Source organism: Chroicocephalus ridibundus, chromosome 1, assembly GCF_963924245.1.
Source record: "Chroicocephalus ridibundus chromosome 1, bChrRid1.1, whole genome shotgun sequence".
Lineage (NCBI taxonomy): Eukaryota > Metazoa > Chordata > Aves > Charadriiformes > Laridae > Chroicocephalus > Chroicocephalus ridibundus.
In genome coordinates, this window is record NC_086284.1 from 147266699 (window position 1) to 147285864 (window position 19166).

Genomic DNA, 19166 nt, shown 5'->3' on the forward strand with positions numbered 1-19166 from the left:
TTGCTTTATTACTCCTGACTAGTGCATGCAAAACCAATACAGGTGCTATTTTTTACTCTCCTTTCCATTTTCAAGCGTGCTGTTAACTCCAGCTTTTTACAGAGTATTCCTCAGCTTGTCTCAGTGAATATAACAACAAAATCTCCAGAGTCAAAAGCCACTTAATTCTGATGTCAGAACTAGGACATGCAAAATACACATGTTCCAGCAGTGGGGTTCCCAGATAAATATTAAATAAAAATCTTAAAGTACTGTTCAGAATATGTTTTTAATAACAGAAAAAAAGCTGTAAAGGTTTTATCAAAAGAGGTTAAAAACATGTATTGAGCTAAATTGTAGTCATTAGTCCTTAAGGATATCAAGGAGCTGTAAATTAGAAGACATTCATAATTAAAATCAAGTATTTCATCTTATTTTTGTTTGAATGGAAAACTTGCATCAAGTTTTAATATTAAGAAGTGGTGAAGAAATAACTAAAAACTCAATAATCCAAAGACAGTTTTTAGTGCAAAGTTATTGGATTCAAAGTACTTTATTATTTCATTAACTTGCTGAAAAGTTTCTCACTAAAAACATACCCTCTGAATAGCTATTATTTCTGAAAAATATTGCTTTTAATATACATTGTTAGAATATATTTCTATCTATTCAAATACTATCTATTCAAATACTGGTATGTTGTAAAGTTATAAAGATTATAAGTACATGATCATTATGACTGGACTTGGGAAAGGAAGTTGTTCTTGTGTTAACATACCAGGATTGTGAATGCGATCCAGGAGTTTCACAGACCGTGCACTGACAACACCGCCAACGTGGACAAGAAAGCCTGGTGGAAAGGTCGTCAACGTAAAAAATGGAAATTCCTGTTATGATTAAAAACAAACATCAAATGACTGCTTACCAACCACTGCTGATTGCCAATAAACATGCAGTGAATTGCTAATTTCCCTGAAACACAAGCAAAGCAGTTACATTAGGCCAAACATGTCCTTCAAGCTTACTAAGCACTACGTAACCATACCTCTTCACGTACCCATAGTATAACAAAAGAAGAGGTGTTACACAATGTAAGAATACTTTTCCCCCATAGAGTTGTATTTCAGCACAGTATCAATAAATAATCAAAACTTTACACATTTCTGTTAACAAAGGCTCTACTGGTCCACTTTGAGGATAGCAACTAAACAACATAATTCTACTTTCATTAGGTGATAGGAAAAAATGAACATTTTTCTCCATTTTTAAGGTCGTCTTGTTACATCTGACTGCAGTTTGATCCTGAAGCACAGGGTAAAACAAACTGTAGTCTTGCAAGAATGATGAACATCTTTTACAGGAAAACATAGCTAAAAAATATTAACTGACTTGTTTGCCCGTGTCGTAAGCTCTAAACGTAACAAGCAAATATCCATCTTCTACAATACAGTACAAGTCTTTGAAATACAATTCTAAGTTCCTATACGGAAACTCAATTTCAATTCATATGCATGAATTAATTTTAATTATGAATTAGTAAAAACTAAGAATTTGTAAGTTTCAGCAACTACTCAAAAACATAGTTCATACAAGAGGCAAAGTAAGTGACAACTGTAATTTTTCATGACACACGTGATGAAATAAAATAGTCATATTCAAAGGAGGTGAGACCAAAACTGGAAGATTTTATTTTCCACAGAGACATTCTATGGAATGTCTAATATACAGGCGATAGCACACTTATGGGGGAAAGGCAACAGATTTACGTTCAGCAATTCTAAATGCAGAGAGGCAAAAAAAGAAAAGAAAAATCATGCAGTCATGGTGCATGTCTAGTCATGATGATTAAATGGAAAAAATAAACACCATAATCTTATATGAGAGAAAGTACAGTATAGATTCCTTTCTCACATACTGGAAGCACTAGCAACAGTACAGTTCAACTGAGCTTCTACCTAAACAGTGTACATGCTGCAGATTAAATGAGGATCGTGGTTCTTCCAGCAATACATGGCATGAAGAGTCCTCTTAAACTAAAGCCCAATGTAGATTTAAAAAGTAACACTTCAGAATTCTTAGCACCTTTCTTATAAGAACTCTTACAACTTTTAAAAGGTCCTACAAACTTCAAGTTTTCTGCGTTTTTGTTTAGCCTAGACTTTCAAAAGTAAGAGGCAAACTTTGAAATCAGCAACCATAGTATCAGCAACCAGAAGAAAAAACCAAAACCAACCCCCAAAACCTGCAGTTGTGCCTTATAATGCAGTTAAAAAGCAGGAAGGCTTCACCATAGGACTCTGCAAACTTGCTTGACTAACCTGTCTTCAGGAGCACCGCTGGATCCCTAGAGAGGGCTACAAAAAGATTCCCCCAGAAAGTTTTAACAGATCACAAGGTGCTCTGCAGGTTATCAAAATAGTCAGAAAGCTCTGACTACAACACAGTCTGAACTCCTTTTCTGTACGTTTCTCATGCCAAAAAAATAGAAAAAGATGTAGTACATCAATACTTTGTTATAATCCTCCTTCACTGTGGGGTTCTGCAATATCAACTGCACAGTGATGCACAAGTATACTGATAGTATTTATCCCTGTGTAATTCCATGACACTCGTTCTGCGTAATTTAAATTTGTATATATAACATACACATTTGCTCGGTCCCTTGAATGTAGTTAATGACATTAAAAATAATGAATTCCCCATAACTACAGAATCAATAAAAGAGTCTACTGCATATGCCACCTGTATGAAATTCCATTAAGCCTATACTACATTTATATTTTATACATACATATATATACTCACACTTAAATTGTGCTAAAGCAGTATGTAGTAAACAAAGTGAACAATACTCCATGCTCTAAAACATAAGCAAATGTGATGCTTTTTAATCTATGTGGAGATTCATCTTTTGTTCACTTTCATAAGGCTGTGTACTGCAAGTAATTACAACGTGTTCAGACTTGCAGTTTGCCTGATTCCCTACACCAAAAACCAGGAATAAAACTTTAGTAACATGGTTTTATCACAATCAATATATTGACACTTGCAAGCGTCTATTATGATACATGCTAAAATTAGACTTATGTCTCACCAGTTAATTTCAGCCAAAGACAAATCCGGGTAACTGACTCACTGAACCCTTCTGACATGCTCCTTCTCCATTAACAATGTCTCATTCATTCTGATGCAGATAGAATTTCATCCCTTTGTATGATGGGCTTTCCCCTCCTCCCCCCATTTTTTTTTTTCTTTTTTGAGCTCATTTAGAGGTTTGGGGGGTTTTATTACTATATTACTCAAATACAAGTTTCAGCCTCAATTACATGTGGTCATCCACAATATTTCAAAATTATAAAGCTATACTTATTGCATGGAAAACAGAGATTCCATAAGAACCAGATGCAGCATTTCCATATTACAAGTCTCCCCTATTACTGCAACTTGCAAAGGACTATCTTGACATCAAGGTGATGTAAGCACAGAGTATTCCCACGTGTGAGAAGACACGATGATCTTAAAATTTCCAAGCTACAACTGAAGACGGTCAATCATTATACCATTACTAATTCACCATGCCATTTCACAGTCATTGACTGCACAGACCATGAAAGAACCACCACTGGTTTAATCCTTGAAACTACATATGAGATTTTATAATTGGCATTTGGGGAAAGTTTGATAAGGCTACAATAAAATCCTTATAAATATTTGTTTAATACAATATTTAAAAACGTTTGTGTATACGCGTACATGTATTGCTAGTATGCTTTTCTAATTACATTTCATATAAAGACACACAAAACAATGAAAAAGCACATGGAACAAGGGTACACACACGTATCATTTGGTGTTAGTGCCAGCTGAAGCAGTTCTCAGATTCCCTTCCAGCCATTCACTCATTCCCATCATTGCACCGCTCCCTCAGCTAATACTCATAATGCTCAGGTATGTTCATAGAGCTTTTGGGATTGAATCAGAGGAGGGAACTGGTCCCCATTAAAATACTGCTAATTTCCTGGTTGAATTATTTTTATTCTAAGCACTGTTACTGTGTTACCATCTCATAAGGCGGTCAAAACATCTTACAATTTTTCTTCAACCAAACTGAGGGGAAGGGCTAGATAGTAACAAGAAGTTGCTGGAAAGAAAAGTTGCTTAAGTCAGGCAAAAGAATCACACAGAGAACTGCACTCTAACACAACAGTTATCTAGCAGTGCTCTTCAGAGATGAAGATCAACAGATCTCCACTTTGAAAAGGCAGCAGTAAAAATCTCTCAAGCACTTGCAGAATGCAAACGTGGAGGAATAAAACAGCATTTATCCAAGTTGAGGTCAGTAGAAATACAAAATACCACCAAGAGCAGCATTTGGCCATTTCTACAAAAACATAGACTAATTTTTTATGAGTAAAGTAAGCTCAAATTTTCCCACTGCTGGAAATACAGCATACACATGTATAGATAAGAGTATACACAAAGATATCCGGGCTATAGTTACACTTGCTACCAACAGGCATGCTGCGAATTGCTAAAAATGTATTAATGTAGAACATAACATGTATGTGAGTTTTCCCACAGCTGGTGTATTTTCCTGGAAGAAATCGAGTAACGTTACCCTTCCAACAAAATCTGTTCTGGTTTGCAATTAGGGTTATTTGAGTAACACATTAAACATACATTTGATTTAAAAAAAAAAAAAAAAGCTGTGGAGGCATCCAGTTAAATGAACTGGTTTTAATATGCCTTAGCATTACCATATACCCAAGTAAACTGGACTAAGACTCGAAAGAACTTACTATATATATAATAAACGTGGAAATATATTATAGATATCGAATTTGCTCTTTGTTTTCCCAAATAAGCACTACGCTAAATAATCCAGAGATTAGAGTAACTAGAGTGCACTATTTACGTGTGCAATATTAAAACAGACAAAATAACTTGTAAATGTTCATTTGAGTTAAGTAACTCAACCTTAAGGCAACCAAAAGAGATAACCACAGCAAAAACACATCCAGTATGACATTGTCAGACAGTACGAACATTTTTTTTGTATCAATTAACTGTCCACATGCTTTGCTACATCTTAACAACAAAATCAGCATGTTTTACAGACATTTTTTTCCAGTAGACAATATACAGGCCTTATCCAAACAATGTGCAAATAATTCAATCTCTAAAAATACATTAAGTGCTCTTAATTTACATTTTTAATTGTTTTTAAAAGCTTCCTAAACAAATAACAGATAGCCATGAAATGTCTGAACTGCTAGCAAAAAACAAAGGTAAACAGAGAAAAGGTTCTTTTTAAAGCACTTTTTTCAAACTGAAACATTAAAAGCAAAAAGCCATGGATTTGTATTTAAAGAGAAATTAAAATTTTAACTTATACGTATCAACATGCAAAATACTAAGGAAAATATGCCAATCTGATAAATGATTTTAAAAATAACAGAACAAATAAAAAAATCCTACATAAACAAGATTACAAAGAAATCTGCAAAATCTCACAAAAAAGAAAATGAAAATACTTCAAATAATTGTTTAGAAATCCTTAATACAAGAAAAAAGGGCTACAAAGCGTCACACAATGTTTTGGAACATACCCGCCTTCTACAGAACCTATGAGGCGATCCTCCCTTAGCAACGGATAACACAAAAAATGAGAAGAGAATCATCCACTTACTCAAAATAGCAGCTATTCACTTATATTTCACAGTTGTAGCCAATTTTGTTTTCAACAAACGTATATGGTTCTAAGCAAGTAGTTCAGGTAGACAGAAATAGTTAATTAAACTAGAATTTATTTCTAAATAGGTAAACGTTCACATTTCTTCCTTCAAGACACCTCACTGATAACATTTTGACAAAAGCAGTACATAATCTATTACAAAAAGTGGCAAGGACTCATTCCAAAATTTAAACAAAGAATTTAAAACACTGTTTTTATTATACAGCCTATTCAGCATAACAATAAACAGCATTTTGGGTCCTACAGAGGTTCTCCAAAAAGCTGTAAATCTATAAAGCCCCTTTATTGCTTGGGAAGTGAGTTAGGTTTAAGTCACCATTTTCTAAAGGCTACATGCACGCCACTTCATGTAGTGGAACGAAAGCTAAATTATGCATCAATTCCATTTTTCAAACTGAAAGTTTTGCCATTATGAATGGGATTTTCACCTTGTTTATAGCCATTCCAATGTTTCTGAATTTGCCTTCTTTAAAAACTTCACTAAACAAATGATGGTAAAGTATTAAACTTACACAGAGACTTACAGAGAATAAATAGAAGTAATTTTTGCTATAACTCTTTCTTATAACACCAACTGTAATCACTTGAGTGCTGTGCCCATTACAGTTATTTGTTCCACTTTTCTAACACTTTAGTAATACATAAAAATTTAAATAATTTGTGTATAAAAGGGCTATTAAGTGTGCAACATTTGCAGTAAGTTTTCAGACCTAAAAATTACACTTATTTTTAAACAGAAAGTAACAGGAATCATTTAACTTACTACAAGCTAAATTCACTTCAGTAGATCAGAAATATAAGCAGAAAATGCCTTACCCTTTGTTCCAGAGCTGACTGAGTCTGTTGTCTTAAGAGAGTTTTAAATGGCCCCCCTTCTTTTCCAGCACTCCCACTGCCCATTCCTGAAGAGTATCGGTACAAATGACATTCAAAGAAACATATATTATAATTTGTAATCAAGCTTTTATTTAAAAAATATATAAAATAGTCACTGAAAACAGTCAAATTATCCCCATAATTTTAATTTTCAGAAAAAAATACTGAGCATCACAGTTTAATTTGGGGTTGGGGGGGTGTGTTTTGGGGTTTGGTTTTCACCTGATTCGTAGTGGGTTTTTAGCATTTTGACAAAATGCCCCTGATCTAGGATCCCTCTCTTCTGTCAACCTGAATTAAAAAAAACCAACCTTCAAAATACAAAGACTTCAAGATCTGGGCTTGAAATTCTTTACTATAACTTTTTTTTTTTCTTGTTACTATTGGGAGTTTTGACTATGATTTCAATATAGATCTACCTTCTCTGCTTTTCATAGAAGGTTTCTACATAATCAGATTTTCAGCCCTTATCAAAAAGGGCTGCAAAGTCACCATTAATTCCACATTGTTGAACAATGCCTCTCAGCCGAATTACTCTATAGTCAAGTATCTCTCTCTCCTGTCATTATCATTAAAAAAAAAAAAGTAATAAAAAACCATCTTTCTGAGAGTTTCAGAGTAACTAAATCACCTTTCCTAATGACTGGGAGAAGACCGTACACATAATTACAGTAGTAGCTATACAATGCAAGATTGGGACCAAAAAGAAAATTGCAAAGGCAATGCACATCCTTTGATTTGAAATATAAACTCTGAAAAATATTACCAATTAATTTGATTTTCTTTAATATCTATGCAATGAAATATTCACTTATCTGATTCATTCAAATACACTAAAGACTACTGCTCAGCATTTAAAACTGCCACACTTAATTTGATTACTATATTTGCACACATAACCTGCAGATTAACTGTAAATGACAATAAGAAATAAATTCCGATTTTGCATAATATGGGTAATTCTCTCTTTCCTTCTTTCATATATTTTACTCCCTGCCCTATCACCCAGCACAGGAACTTTTCAGAAGAGACAGAAAGTTTAACAGATATACTAATATCTTTGCTATTAACTAGCTGTTATCAAGGAACTGAGTGTGTTGAGATGCAGGTTACATGTATGACAGTAAGCTATTTGCTCTACAGTTAGAAATCACAGAAGTAAAAAATAAACACATACCAAGATTGTGTTTTTCCTAAAGTAAACACAATGCTGGTGAATCAGATTTTCTTGGCAATATTTCATGCCTAAAAACATACTATCGTTGGTATTTCTTCTATCTAAAACCATCAGTGCTAACTTGACAGAGCAAAAATAAACACTTAAGTTGTATAGGAAAGCACAGGATAAAGAATAAAAAGAAGTGTCAGGAGCAGGATGAAATACAAACACCACAGTGCAAACAGTTATGAATGAAGCAAAGATTTTCTTTTACAGAATTTATAACTACTTTAACGTAACAATTCCTTGCTAGTTTCCTTTTTCTTCCGATCAGGCATCTAATAAACATGAATGAGATTGTACATATACATCAAAGTGCAGTTATTTGTTTTAAACAAAGACTGGGAGATCTGGAAATAAGATCAGAATTACTAATGTATGTTAATTAATTCCTAACATTTTCAAAAATTACTAGGCTATCGTTACCATACAATTATATATAAAAATACTATCGTTTTTAATGAATATTTTTAGCTGTTCTTGGATAAGGAAACAAAAGTATTAGTATCTGTATAGTCCCATTAAGCAAGATTAAATTGCTTTTACTATTTGGCATTGATTCTAAACATTATTGTCAGGGACTATACAATATTAAATACAGACAAACACAGTATAAATACTGAACATGAAACAAACTCAAAAAATACAAACTAATCAAAATAGTTTCTACAGAACAAAAGCAGTAATATCAATTATTTAATTTAAATCTATGAAAATAATGCATGTCAGTGAAATGGAAAAGGAGGCAGTAAAAATAAAAAGTTTGTACGGGTTTTGTTTAAAAGATTAAATTAAAAAGCAGAGTTGCTAGCCATCTGATAGTCATTATTTCAATAAATTATGAATGAATTAATGAGCAAGTGCTTGTTCCATGCAAAATATAGGAACAACAAAGTGAAGGGAATGAGGGGGATTCCAAAAAAAAAAAAAACCAAAACCCAAAACAGTAAATTATTTTAGTCCAATTACCAAAGGAAATTTTGGGAGGTAAAAGGAGAAAGTTCTGCAGCATAAACTACGTATGTTTCAAATCCTTTAAGTAGTTCTGAAGCTGTTTCAAGCTTCTGGGCAGAGGTGAGAGATGGTATGAATAGTCATGTAGCCAGCAGTTTTCAGAGGCTAATTGAACAAAAACATAGGGTTATAGAAGGCTGTGTGTTAAATGCCCCCATATCAACTAACAACAACATTTTCTTAAAAGTTTGTTTAAAAGGCCATAATAGATTGATCCTACCAGAAGCAGCCAGAAGCAGCTCTTCAGTGAAAGAAACACTTTTCCTCAGAACAACTGGGCTGACATGGCTAGAGTGTAGAGGGTTAAGGCTAGACCCCGAGAGGAGGAGACAGGACTTTTTAAGATGTGGGGAATCACAAGAGAGTGTAGGGGAGCTGGGAAACAGGAAAATCCTAGGTCCCTGCGGGGAGGGTGCTGTGGAGGAAAGTAATAGAGACAAAGAGATGTAGATTCAGAAGATGACTAAAAAAACAGACGGAAGAAATCAAAATGAAGCAATTTTTTTTTTTTCTCCAAATGAACCAGCACTTACTGCTAAGTTATTTCTCAACATACACAGAAATGGAATGACAATAAAGCTCCACAATGTGAATGAGAAGCATGTTCTCAAAAATCATGACCTGATTAACTTTATTTTGAAAATTTATTTTTTTTAAAGCCATGGTAGTCTAACATTCATTTTAAATTTTCTACATAATTTGGTAACAAACTATGGAGTAAACACTAAATATCACCATCTTCTCACATACTTAATCTGATTACTTTAATTACTTAGGTAGAAAAAGTTATTTTCCAGAGAAGTCATGGATCTGTTTTGTGATTTATGATTTTATGATCTTGTAAAATTCTAAGTTCCCACACAGAAAAGGAGTTCCTGCCTTCTCAATTTCCTCCAAACATATACTACATCACATCAAAATGTGATTAAAATTTGTCATGTTTTTGGTCAGCTTGATATTCTGTTAGTTTGCAGTGGCATAAAATATATCACTATTCACAGAAGACATCTAACTTCAAACCAAAACAAGCGCTCTCAGCACAGAATAATTTCCCCTCACATTAAGACCAGGTATAGACAAGAACGGATAACAATCACAACTGTACTTTATAGAAGACATTAAGGTAATATTCTCCTGATTTGGACCTACTGAAAACTGAAACTTGGATCTGCTGAAGTGTCTAATCCCCTCTATTTAGTTATCCATAACGTGAAATTGTGGTATCTGCACTCTTTTTCCAGGTTAGTCTCCATCTCAAACGCGTGACCACACTAGCTACCTGACTGAGACATGGAGAGGAATATAATGTACTGCAGAAACATCAGAAAATACTCCATTTTTCACATCAGCCAATCTGAGTAACGAGTATCTCAGATTTGATAGTTTAACATGTCGCGAGATGTTTGCATTTTTTTGATTTTTTTTTTTTTTTTAAACACTAACATCACCAACTTTCACACTGAAATATTCCAACATAACAACAGTCTTAGGAAATTAGAAGAGGTCTAAACATATACAGTAAATCGTTAAAAACAACATACTGAATTTAGTATGTTATGGAAGTATCTTCTGCACATCATCAAATTTTTGGTAAAAGGTAAACAAAACAACTCAAGAGATGCTGTCCTTTTAAGCTATTAAGATTCAAAATCTAGTATGTAACACCAAGATACAGAATTTTTAAATGCAATCAGCAAATCCTCTTAAGACAAGTTTCAGTAGCAGAGTTAAAAGCTGCTAAGATGACAGTGCTTGTAAGCAAAAGTGTGCTCACTGTAGCTTTAATACTAAAAAGATGGCTAAAAAATATCTTCATACACTTGAAAAATACCTAAAAATAAGAGGTACCAATTACACAATCTGTTTCCGTTCTGAATTAACTGACTAAAGATAAGACGGGCCATCCACCTACATAACGACACCAGGAACGATAAAAGGTTGCTGCTTTAAAAAACTTGACAAATTCACAGTGAGTTGCCACCCGCACAAATTCAGAACATTTACATCCATAAAGATGACCAGCTATGTTATATTTTAATCCTTTACACAGCACAATTCTTACCATGGAAAATTTGATCAAAAGAAACAGGTTTTCAAATATTCAGTAAAGCAAACATGAATTTGTGGTTCTCCTACATAATAAGTATCCAGTTACATTTGCGGGTCCTTTAAACAAGTGACTACCACAGCTATCCACAAAACAGTCATCATTTACATAAAAGGACAAAAAAAAAAAAGGGTGCTTTTGGTTTTTTTGTTTAAAAACAGGACAGAGAAGATAGTACTAAGAAAGACAGCTTCCTACTTGGGAACATTTTTTAACAGATATATAGGGTATAAACTGGGTAAAATATTTAATATAACTGCATTTGAACGCAACATTTAACTTATCTACTTGGAAAAATTCTTGAAAGGGGTGCTATCAAGTAAAGCTGAATCAACTACTTTAATATGCTTAAAAATTGTCTAGATTAGATGGAGACAAGAACATTCTGAGCTTCAAATACCACAATTTAAAACACCATTTCAAAAGCAACCAAACTGTTAGAAACAATTCTGCAAAATATTTTGTCCTATGGTAGCAAAACTAAGAGCATTGGTCAAATAATGGAGAATAAACAAAAAAATAATTCTTTGAGTTGTGCTGACAGTATTACTGACATGATTCTAACCACAGACTGAAAAATAAGGAAGGAGGAAACAAAGTGTTGAAGAAATTATGACAGACCAATGGAGAAAGAAAAATGGTTTTTGAAGATTGCTGGAGTATAATTTAAGTTACTTTCAAAATGTACGTAAAGCCATTTCCATATACTAAGGAGAATAAAAAGACAGCAGCTGCTACATTTCTAGTACTGCATTTGCACAAAGGAGTTAAAGATCACAGAGAAATGTATGCAAAATACTTATAGCACAAAGCATTAGGTTTGAAGACTACATAGGTTTAGTAACACTGTCCTTAACATACTGTGGTGAGAAATGTACTCCCATGATTTGTAATATGAAATGGAGGAAATATGAAAAAGGCAATTACTTAGGACTCCCTTAATGCTCTAAAATGTTTTATTTTGACTTGAATACAGTTGTGTTACAAATGCCATTTTAATGTTATCCAGAATAGCGTAAATATAAGCAGGATTTAAATTTTCACCCTTTCAAGCCTGAGGTGTGCTATCTGAAGTCTCCAATTTCCACATCATTTTGATAACTTAAATGCCAAAAAGCAAAAAGGGGTTGAATGAAAATATAAAAAGAGAAACACAAATTAAACAAAAAGTGGGTGGAAGCGCCTTACCAGTTTTGGGTGTCAAACTCAAATCTGTGTCAGAAGAAGAGGACTGTCGACTGTAGGACTTGGAAGGTGAAAAGGAATAGGTTTGGTTTTTCAGAGGGGTGGAGGGTCCTGATGAATGAGTATTGGGATTGGGATCTTCATTGAAGGGAATCCTGCCAGAAGAAGGTGGAAACATATTCAGTAATCCTGTGCCAAAGGACCTGGCTGACAGCAGCATGATCCAAACACCAGGATGGGACTGGGGCAGGGCCAGCAGCTATTCCTTAGGTGCGAGACTGGGGATGAGGCCAGAGGCAAAGAAATGCTGGTTTTACCCATTCAGCATTCTACGGATAGATGCTGATAATCTACAATGAAACAATTAAGCCAAATGAGAGGCATGAGATGTGACAAAAAAATTATATATATGCAAAAGAAAAAATTGAAAACAGTTTATGGCTTAAAATCTGGTCAAATACACAATGCTTTGAGTTAGTTTAGTAAAGAAAAAATGATTTCAAATTATATTTGTGTTTATACATATTCATACATTTATGTATATACACACATATGCATTTTAAGGAAAAAAAAAATGTTTCCTTATCCTATAGCATCAGCAGCATGCCACAGCTAAAAACAGAGCAAAGAGGAGAATCTTTATGGGAACAACTATATTGACAAACAGTTCGCTTATGCACAGATTGACTTACCTGCTCTCTAAAACCATCTCTTCCACAAATGGCACATACCCTTCCTATAACCATTTTAAAACCTAAATATCATACCGAAATTATGCTTGTAAGCAATTATGAACTCCAATCAAAATGTGATTTCCTCCAATGAATGTAAAATAGCGAATGTTCCCCAGATAAGCCAACTTATTTTTACTTAATTTCTTAGCAAGTAAGCACGTTAAAAAGAAATGAAGAGTGTGGCTTTGTGGAAGAGACTCTGAGGCATTTTCAAGAAACTATTGCCTTTGTTTCAGCAGCTGCACACAGAGTAGTTCTTCACTGACAACAGGTGTCTCCATGAGAAAATGAGGGAGGAAAAGATGGGTGGTACCTGCCTACACTGCCTGCCTGCCTGCACTCTGCGACCACTGTGCCTGTGGCCTGCCTCTCCCCAGCTCTTGAGTCTGAGCAGTCTCGTACCAGTGTAGATGAGAGTGGGAACAGACACAGAGAAGTTCTGAGTAAGTCGTGAGCCAGTAGCAGTGTGAATTGGGCTGTTGTGAGTCGAGCGGCATCCATGGCTTGGCGGATGAACCAGCGGAGACCTGAGAGAATTTGCAGCCAAGGTGGAAGAAAAGAAAACAATACATACAAACAGGTTGCAAAGTTATGTTATAAATGATTTCAGGGAAGTTTAGCTAGAGGAGATCTCTTACTTTAAGCAGACTCTAAGAATTTAAATTCCTAGCATGCAAGAGTCCAGATGAAATAAAAAGAGAAAAAGGAACTGCTTAAGCACTAGCTTGTGAATGCGTAATTAATTCTTTGGCAACAGGGCATCAAGTTAGTAAAGCCAAAAATAAGAAGTATTAGTTGATTTTGCTGGCTTTGAGAAACATTCCTATTTTTTGGACTGAGGGACAATGATTCTGACAACATCCACCACCAAGCTGAATACAGATTCTTTAGGGGGTGGAATTTCCACATTTTGCTCCATAGCGAAAGCTAATGATTTATTTAAGAATGCTTTTTAAGTTCGTAGTTACCCGGTCCTTTTTTTTTTTTAAAAAAATCACCACTGTTATTTTATGCTGCATTGTATCCAGAAGCTCTTTTGATGGCAAATTTTTAAAATTAAGACAAGTTAAACAAGCTATGGTTTGCAATAGAAACCAGTAATTTTGAGAAGTCAGAGCATACTGACGCCTGCACAACAAAAATGCCTAATTACTATTGTAATGACAGAACAGTTCAAGTTAATGAAAATGGCAAATTCAATTAATACCTCTGGAAACACAGCATAAGTAGTACACTTTTTGGTGATGTTTTTTCCTTCCAGAAATTGGATTGCTCTATCAAACACAAAATAATTAACGTATCCAAGCAACAAAGTAGTAACAATTTGAAGACGACTGCAAGTACTTTTCTATTAATTTGTATGCACGTTAAAAAATTGCATTCGAACTGTGTTTGGTGCTGCAATAGATACAATAGATACCAAGAAATTCTACCTCTCATCATAAAAAGTTTTCTTTGCAAGTACACTGTTTAACTCTACCTGTTTTGCAATAGCCCTACTTGTTTTGCAACAGTAAAAGCAAAGCGCACACAAAAAAGACGAGACTACTCCAGGATCATTCTCTAAATCACCGACAGAACTGTCTGAATTTAAATTTATCTTTTCTTATATGTTCAGCATAAATGCCCAAACCTGACTGTACTGAACTTGGAAAATCTTGAACAGAAGGTATATCATAAGAAGCCCTCACAAAAAAGTTTATCATACAAACACAGAGTCAAGGCAGACCTAATTATTAGTTAGGAAATTGGTGGATCACAACACAAGGATACATAATACCACTGCTATATAGATTCAAAAAAGTCATATTAAGTAAGGAATACCACTCCAGCTTCTAAAGAAATAACATAAGTAATCCAACCTAAAACATTTCAAATTTGCGGAATATAAACTGAGTTGCAGACAAATAAAACTACAGAAGAAAAACAAATTCTGGGGGAAAAAGAGAAATCACACCGGTTATGTAAAACTGAATGAGTATGAAAAGAAGAGAGATGAAACTTGTTTCCCTACAAACTATTAATTCATACTTACTCCTTCATTTCTTTGGATGGGGAGTTACATGCAGGTAAAAATGCTGATGTGTTACTTAATTTATCCAACGTGCAGGCTGTTCCTATGGCTCGCACTACTAGTCCAGACTCTCCCTCCAAATCAAAACACTGCAAATAACCAACAACAGCATTTCCTCTCATTTCAAGCACCTTCAAGCCAATCTTCCTTTGCAATTCACCTACAAAACAAAAGGTAAAGAGCTCATAATTGCAGCAAACTTCCCCTATGCTCTTTTGTGGTCTTTGGCCTCTGCTTTTGGAATTGCCAACCAAGTCAGTAAAAGAGGTAATAGATGCAATCTTCCATAATTATGCCAAGCAGCCGGTCACAATCTCTGCCTCCTACAACATATAATGATATTTATGATTTGCACAGCTTTTTCCCTTTTTTCTCCCAATCTTTTCTGAAAACAACACGTTATTTCAGAAATATATTTCTCTGGGGTTTATTTTCATTTGTTTTTCCCTTTTTTACTTACTTAGAGAGAGAGAGCGATGGTGAAGATGCGCGCTGGAACACACTTAAGTTTCAAAATACTCCTTCATAGGGTTCAGAGCAATGCAACATCTTTGAAATCCCTGTGGATAGTCATCTCTAATTTTTTTATTTACAAACTTATTTAAGCATATTTCAAGCCAATTCATAATTTTTGCTCTTTTTAAATTAGTAGTGTTTACTATGGCAGCCTCAACTACAAAATGTTAACACCAAATAAGCAAAACAAGATTACCAGATATGTCATTCTCTCACTGCAAACAAAAGACTGCCACTTCTCCTCTATTAGCTGCACATAAAGCCTGAAAGACTGTAACTACAAGACAATGGTCTGACATAGATTCTCACTTAGCATGATGTTTTAAAAAAAGAAAAAAAAAAAAAAAAGGTCATTGATCTATATAGCTAGATAGCCTTGGTAATACTAGGTGGAAAATATCTCTCTGATGAAAATGAAAGGTTTCCAAAATCCTCTGTTAAACTGAAAAAGCCTCACTGTCCCAGAGGATCCCCATGTCAATGCTGTTAAGAAATCAAGTGGAATGAAATTATCACTACTGCTTTCTAGAAGCTTGGTTTTAAAGTTACCAGAACAGGTTCCTATTGTAAACTTCTGAAGAGGCTGAAATTATGCCTATCCTAGTCTTGGAAAAATCTCTAAGACTGAGTTAGAGTATGGAAGTTTCTAGCCAAGTGAAAATTGCTACAAATTCCATTCAAGCTAAGGTTGAGACTGAATTCTTTTTTACACATACAACACATAATATGACAGAGATCTATGGAACAGGCTGGTTCATTCATAGCACCATAGAATGGTTTAGGTTGGAAGGGACCTTAAAGATCATCTAGTTCCAGCCCCCCTGCCATGGGCAGGGACACGTCCCACTAGACCAGGTTGCTCAAACACCCATCCAGCCTGGTCTTGAACACTTCCAGGGAAAGGGCCTACACAACTTCCCTGGGCAACCTGTTCCAGTGCCTCACCACCCTTATAGTCGAAAACTTCTTGCTGATATCTAATCCAAATTTACCCTCTTCCAGTTTGAAGCCATTACCCTTCATCCTATCGCTACATGCCCTTATCCAGGCTTCCCTCTCCAGCTTCCTTGTAGGCCCCCTTCAGATACCTTGCACTTGGCCTGGTTGAACTTCCTGGGATTGGCATGGGCCCACCTCTCAAGACTGTGCAGGTCCCTCTGGATGGCATCCCCTCCCTCCAGCGTGTTGACCACTCCACACAGACTGGTGGTCTCAGCAAAACTGCTGAGGGTGCACTCAATCCCACAAACCCATAGCCTCGTAAATTAACAGATATCTTCAGGATTCTTTAGGCGTGGCCATCAGTATCAGTCATTGCAATGTGAAGCATTATATTACAAGAAATGAAATAGTATTCCTATGAGGTCTTTTGGGTTTTTTCCCCCTCTTAACCACCACCATGAATAAAAATATTAATAAGATCTAGCAGAATACTTCTACATGTGCTACTTTATCCATTTTCACTATTTATGCAAGGCAAGATCTATGCTATATATATATAATATGTTATATATATTAATCCTGTAAACTGACATACCAGGGGACCTATAGTAAAAATCTCATAAAAACTGAATTCATATCAATCATGGCAATATTGTTTTTTCACATTTTTCCTCAAAACATACTGGCTTTCCTAACGAAAATACTGAGTAACATCTCCAGGATCTCTTTTATGTTGCCCCACTTACTAAAGATCTCCACACATGCTTGCAAAACACAACTCACTTTTTCTTGTAGTATCTTCCTTAAGACATAGCTGTATCTACAAGAAACCTGACATTAAGAGCCCATTACAGAACTGAAACCACTCTATTTGTCATCATTTCTATGTATTCCTTGCACCTTCAATATTGTTCACCTCTATCAATCGATTGCCTCTTGTCTTAGTGCGCAAGCACTCTAGAGTAGGGGTGTTTTATTCTGTTCTACTGGCACTGAAACAAAAGGATCTTGGTTCACAATTGCTGTAAACACCAGTAATAAAAAAAAAATTGTAAAAATCTGTGAAGACACTTGATACTGTGGAGAGATCAACTGACTTTAATCACCGGTCTCTCCAGAAATTGCAGGTATGTCCGGCAGAATAGATGCAAGGCAATACGGAAGTATGCTTGAGAAACAGTGAACCAATCTTGACGTCGAAAAGATGGGATGAGTAAGATAAGTATTAATACACACTGTATCTGGGATGGTGTATATTTGTTCACATACTTCAAAGTAGTTCAAAGATGGTGGAGTAGTTTGTTATTTTAATTGTTTGAGTCAAAATTCTAGTAATACTCCTCATATGGTTAAGAACATCTTCAAGAACGTTCCACGGGTTTCTTTGACATTGCTAAAAACAATGAACAGATCAGACAGCAGCATGCCCTCACCAAGAAGGAAAAAATAAAAAAGAAGGAAAAAAAAAAAATCAGCCATACCGGCCATCAGTTAGGACAATAGAACCTTCAGAAACAGAAGACAATGTAAACTGAAAAAAATAAGCATAATTAATAGCAAATATCATATACAATCTTGTCTTAAGCCAATCAATTTATTTAAATGGTGAATATTTTTAAAAGCAGCAATAACCATTTCGGCCTACATGTTTAATACCTGACATGAGTGAAATAAGTCTTTGTCTAGCCTCATTTGACGCCCTTGGTGTACGAATTCGGTCTATCCACTGGTATTCTGGGTCTTCATTAACTACAAGTTCTTCCACAAATCCATGAATTATTACTGCTCTGTAACACTTAGGAATAGATGTAGCTGTTCAAAAAAAAGAAAAAAATATATATATAAAAGATGTAAGACATGAGTCCATGAGTCAAGAATTCCAAGAAAAACATAAAATTATACATAAAAAGTGATGTGAATGATTCCAGAAGGTAAACCACATGATCTTCTAAAATGTGGACATACCCAAGCAGTTTTGTTCTGGGAGACCCTGGAACACCGATAAGATAACTGTCTCGTATATCAGTTACAACATGTACCATTATGAAACCTTTTCACTTTGTGCCTCTAACAGGATATGCACCCAAAATAACACAATGTGCGCAGGCACATGCACTGAAATGCAACTTAAGAAAGATAAGGCGGGGGGAATCAGTTATTTACATTGCTCAGAAACATGAAGAGTAAAAAATTATTAAAAAAAAATAAAAGCAAACTAAACAGCTTTCTACATTTGCCACTGGCTTCAATGTAATCTCCACTGGGCTGGTGAAAGAAGGGAAATTGACTGTAAATGTAAAGAAAGATGGGGCCGGGGGGGCAGTTTTCTGTTCAAATAGACTTTTTTCCTCTACTTACTGCAAAAAAACTTGACTCCACACGATGATTGCCTAAATCTGTTTAAATCATTGAAGAGATCTACTTTCACCACCACATTGATCTCCCCACGTATACCTATCAATAAAAAAAAAACATGAAAAATGACATGCTGTACCAGAAATGAATAAAAAACTAGTCCTATTAATTATTCCCTACTATTAGTAATCAATGCACTTTCTATTACCAATCAGCTTTTCCGCAAAGAATGTACTAGGACCTTGCCAGAATACTTCAGTTTAACTAGCAGTTCATGTGCCAATTCTAGCCTGGACCAGAGGAGCAGGAAGACATTTCCTTGCCTCTCAGGTCTGCTCCAAAGACATCTGAGGGGAAGTCTCTAGTTCTGCCCAGCCTTTGAGGGTGAAGCTATCCAAACAACAGTCCTC

The 19166-nt window shown here is 35.1% G+C and overlaps 1 protein-coding gene across 25 annotated transcripts in view; it reads right to left on the reverse strand.

Moving 5' to 3' along the window:
• The window catches only part of C2CD5 (C2 calcium dependent domain containing 5), a 76660-nt gene that overhangs the window by 40918 nt on the left and 16576 nt on the right, over positions 1 to 19166 (reverse strand). For 7 of the 25 annotated variants that reach the window (XM_063357782.1, XM_063357790.1, XM_063357773.1 and 4 more), the window contains 8 exons: positions 18760 to 18855; positions 18058 to 18213; positions 14905 to 15103; positions 12139 to 12290; positions 9064 to 9258; positions 6551 to 6636; positions 5589 to 5621; positions 758 to 866 (listed from right to left, as the gene is read on the reverse strand). In XM_063357782.1, the coding sequence (XP_063213852.1) occupies positions 758 to 866; positions 5589 to 5621; positions 6551 to 6636; positions 9064 to 9258; positions 12139 to 12290; positions 14905 to 15103; positions 18058 to 18213; positions 18760 to 18855 (1026 nt within the window). Of the gene's footprint in view, positions 1 to 757; positions 867 to 5588; positions 5622 to 6550; positions 6637 to 9063; positions 9259 to 12138; positions 12291 to 13271; positions 13397 to 14904; positions 15104 to 18057; positions 18214 to 18759; positions 18856 to 19166 lie in introns of those variants that run through there. The other 18 variants (XM_063357890.1, XM_063357955.1, XM_063357935.1 and 15 more) reach the window with 7 other exon arrangements.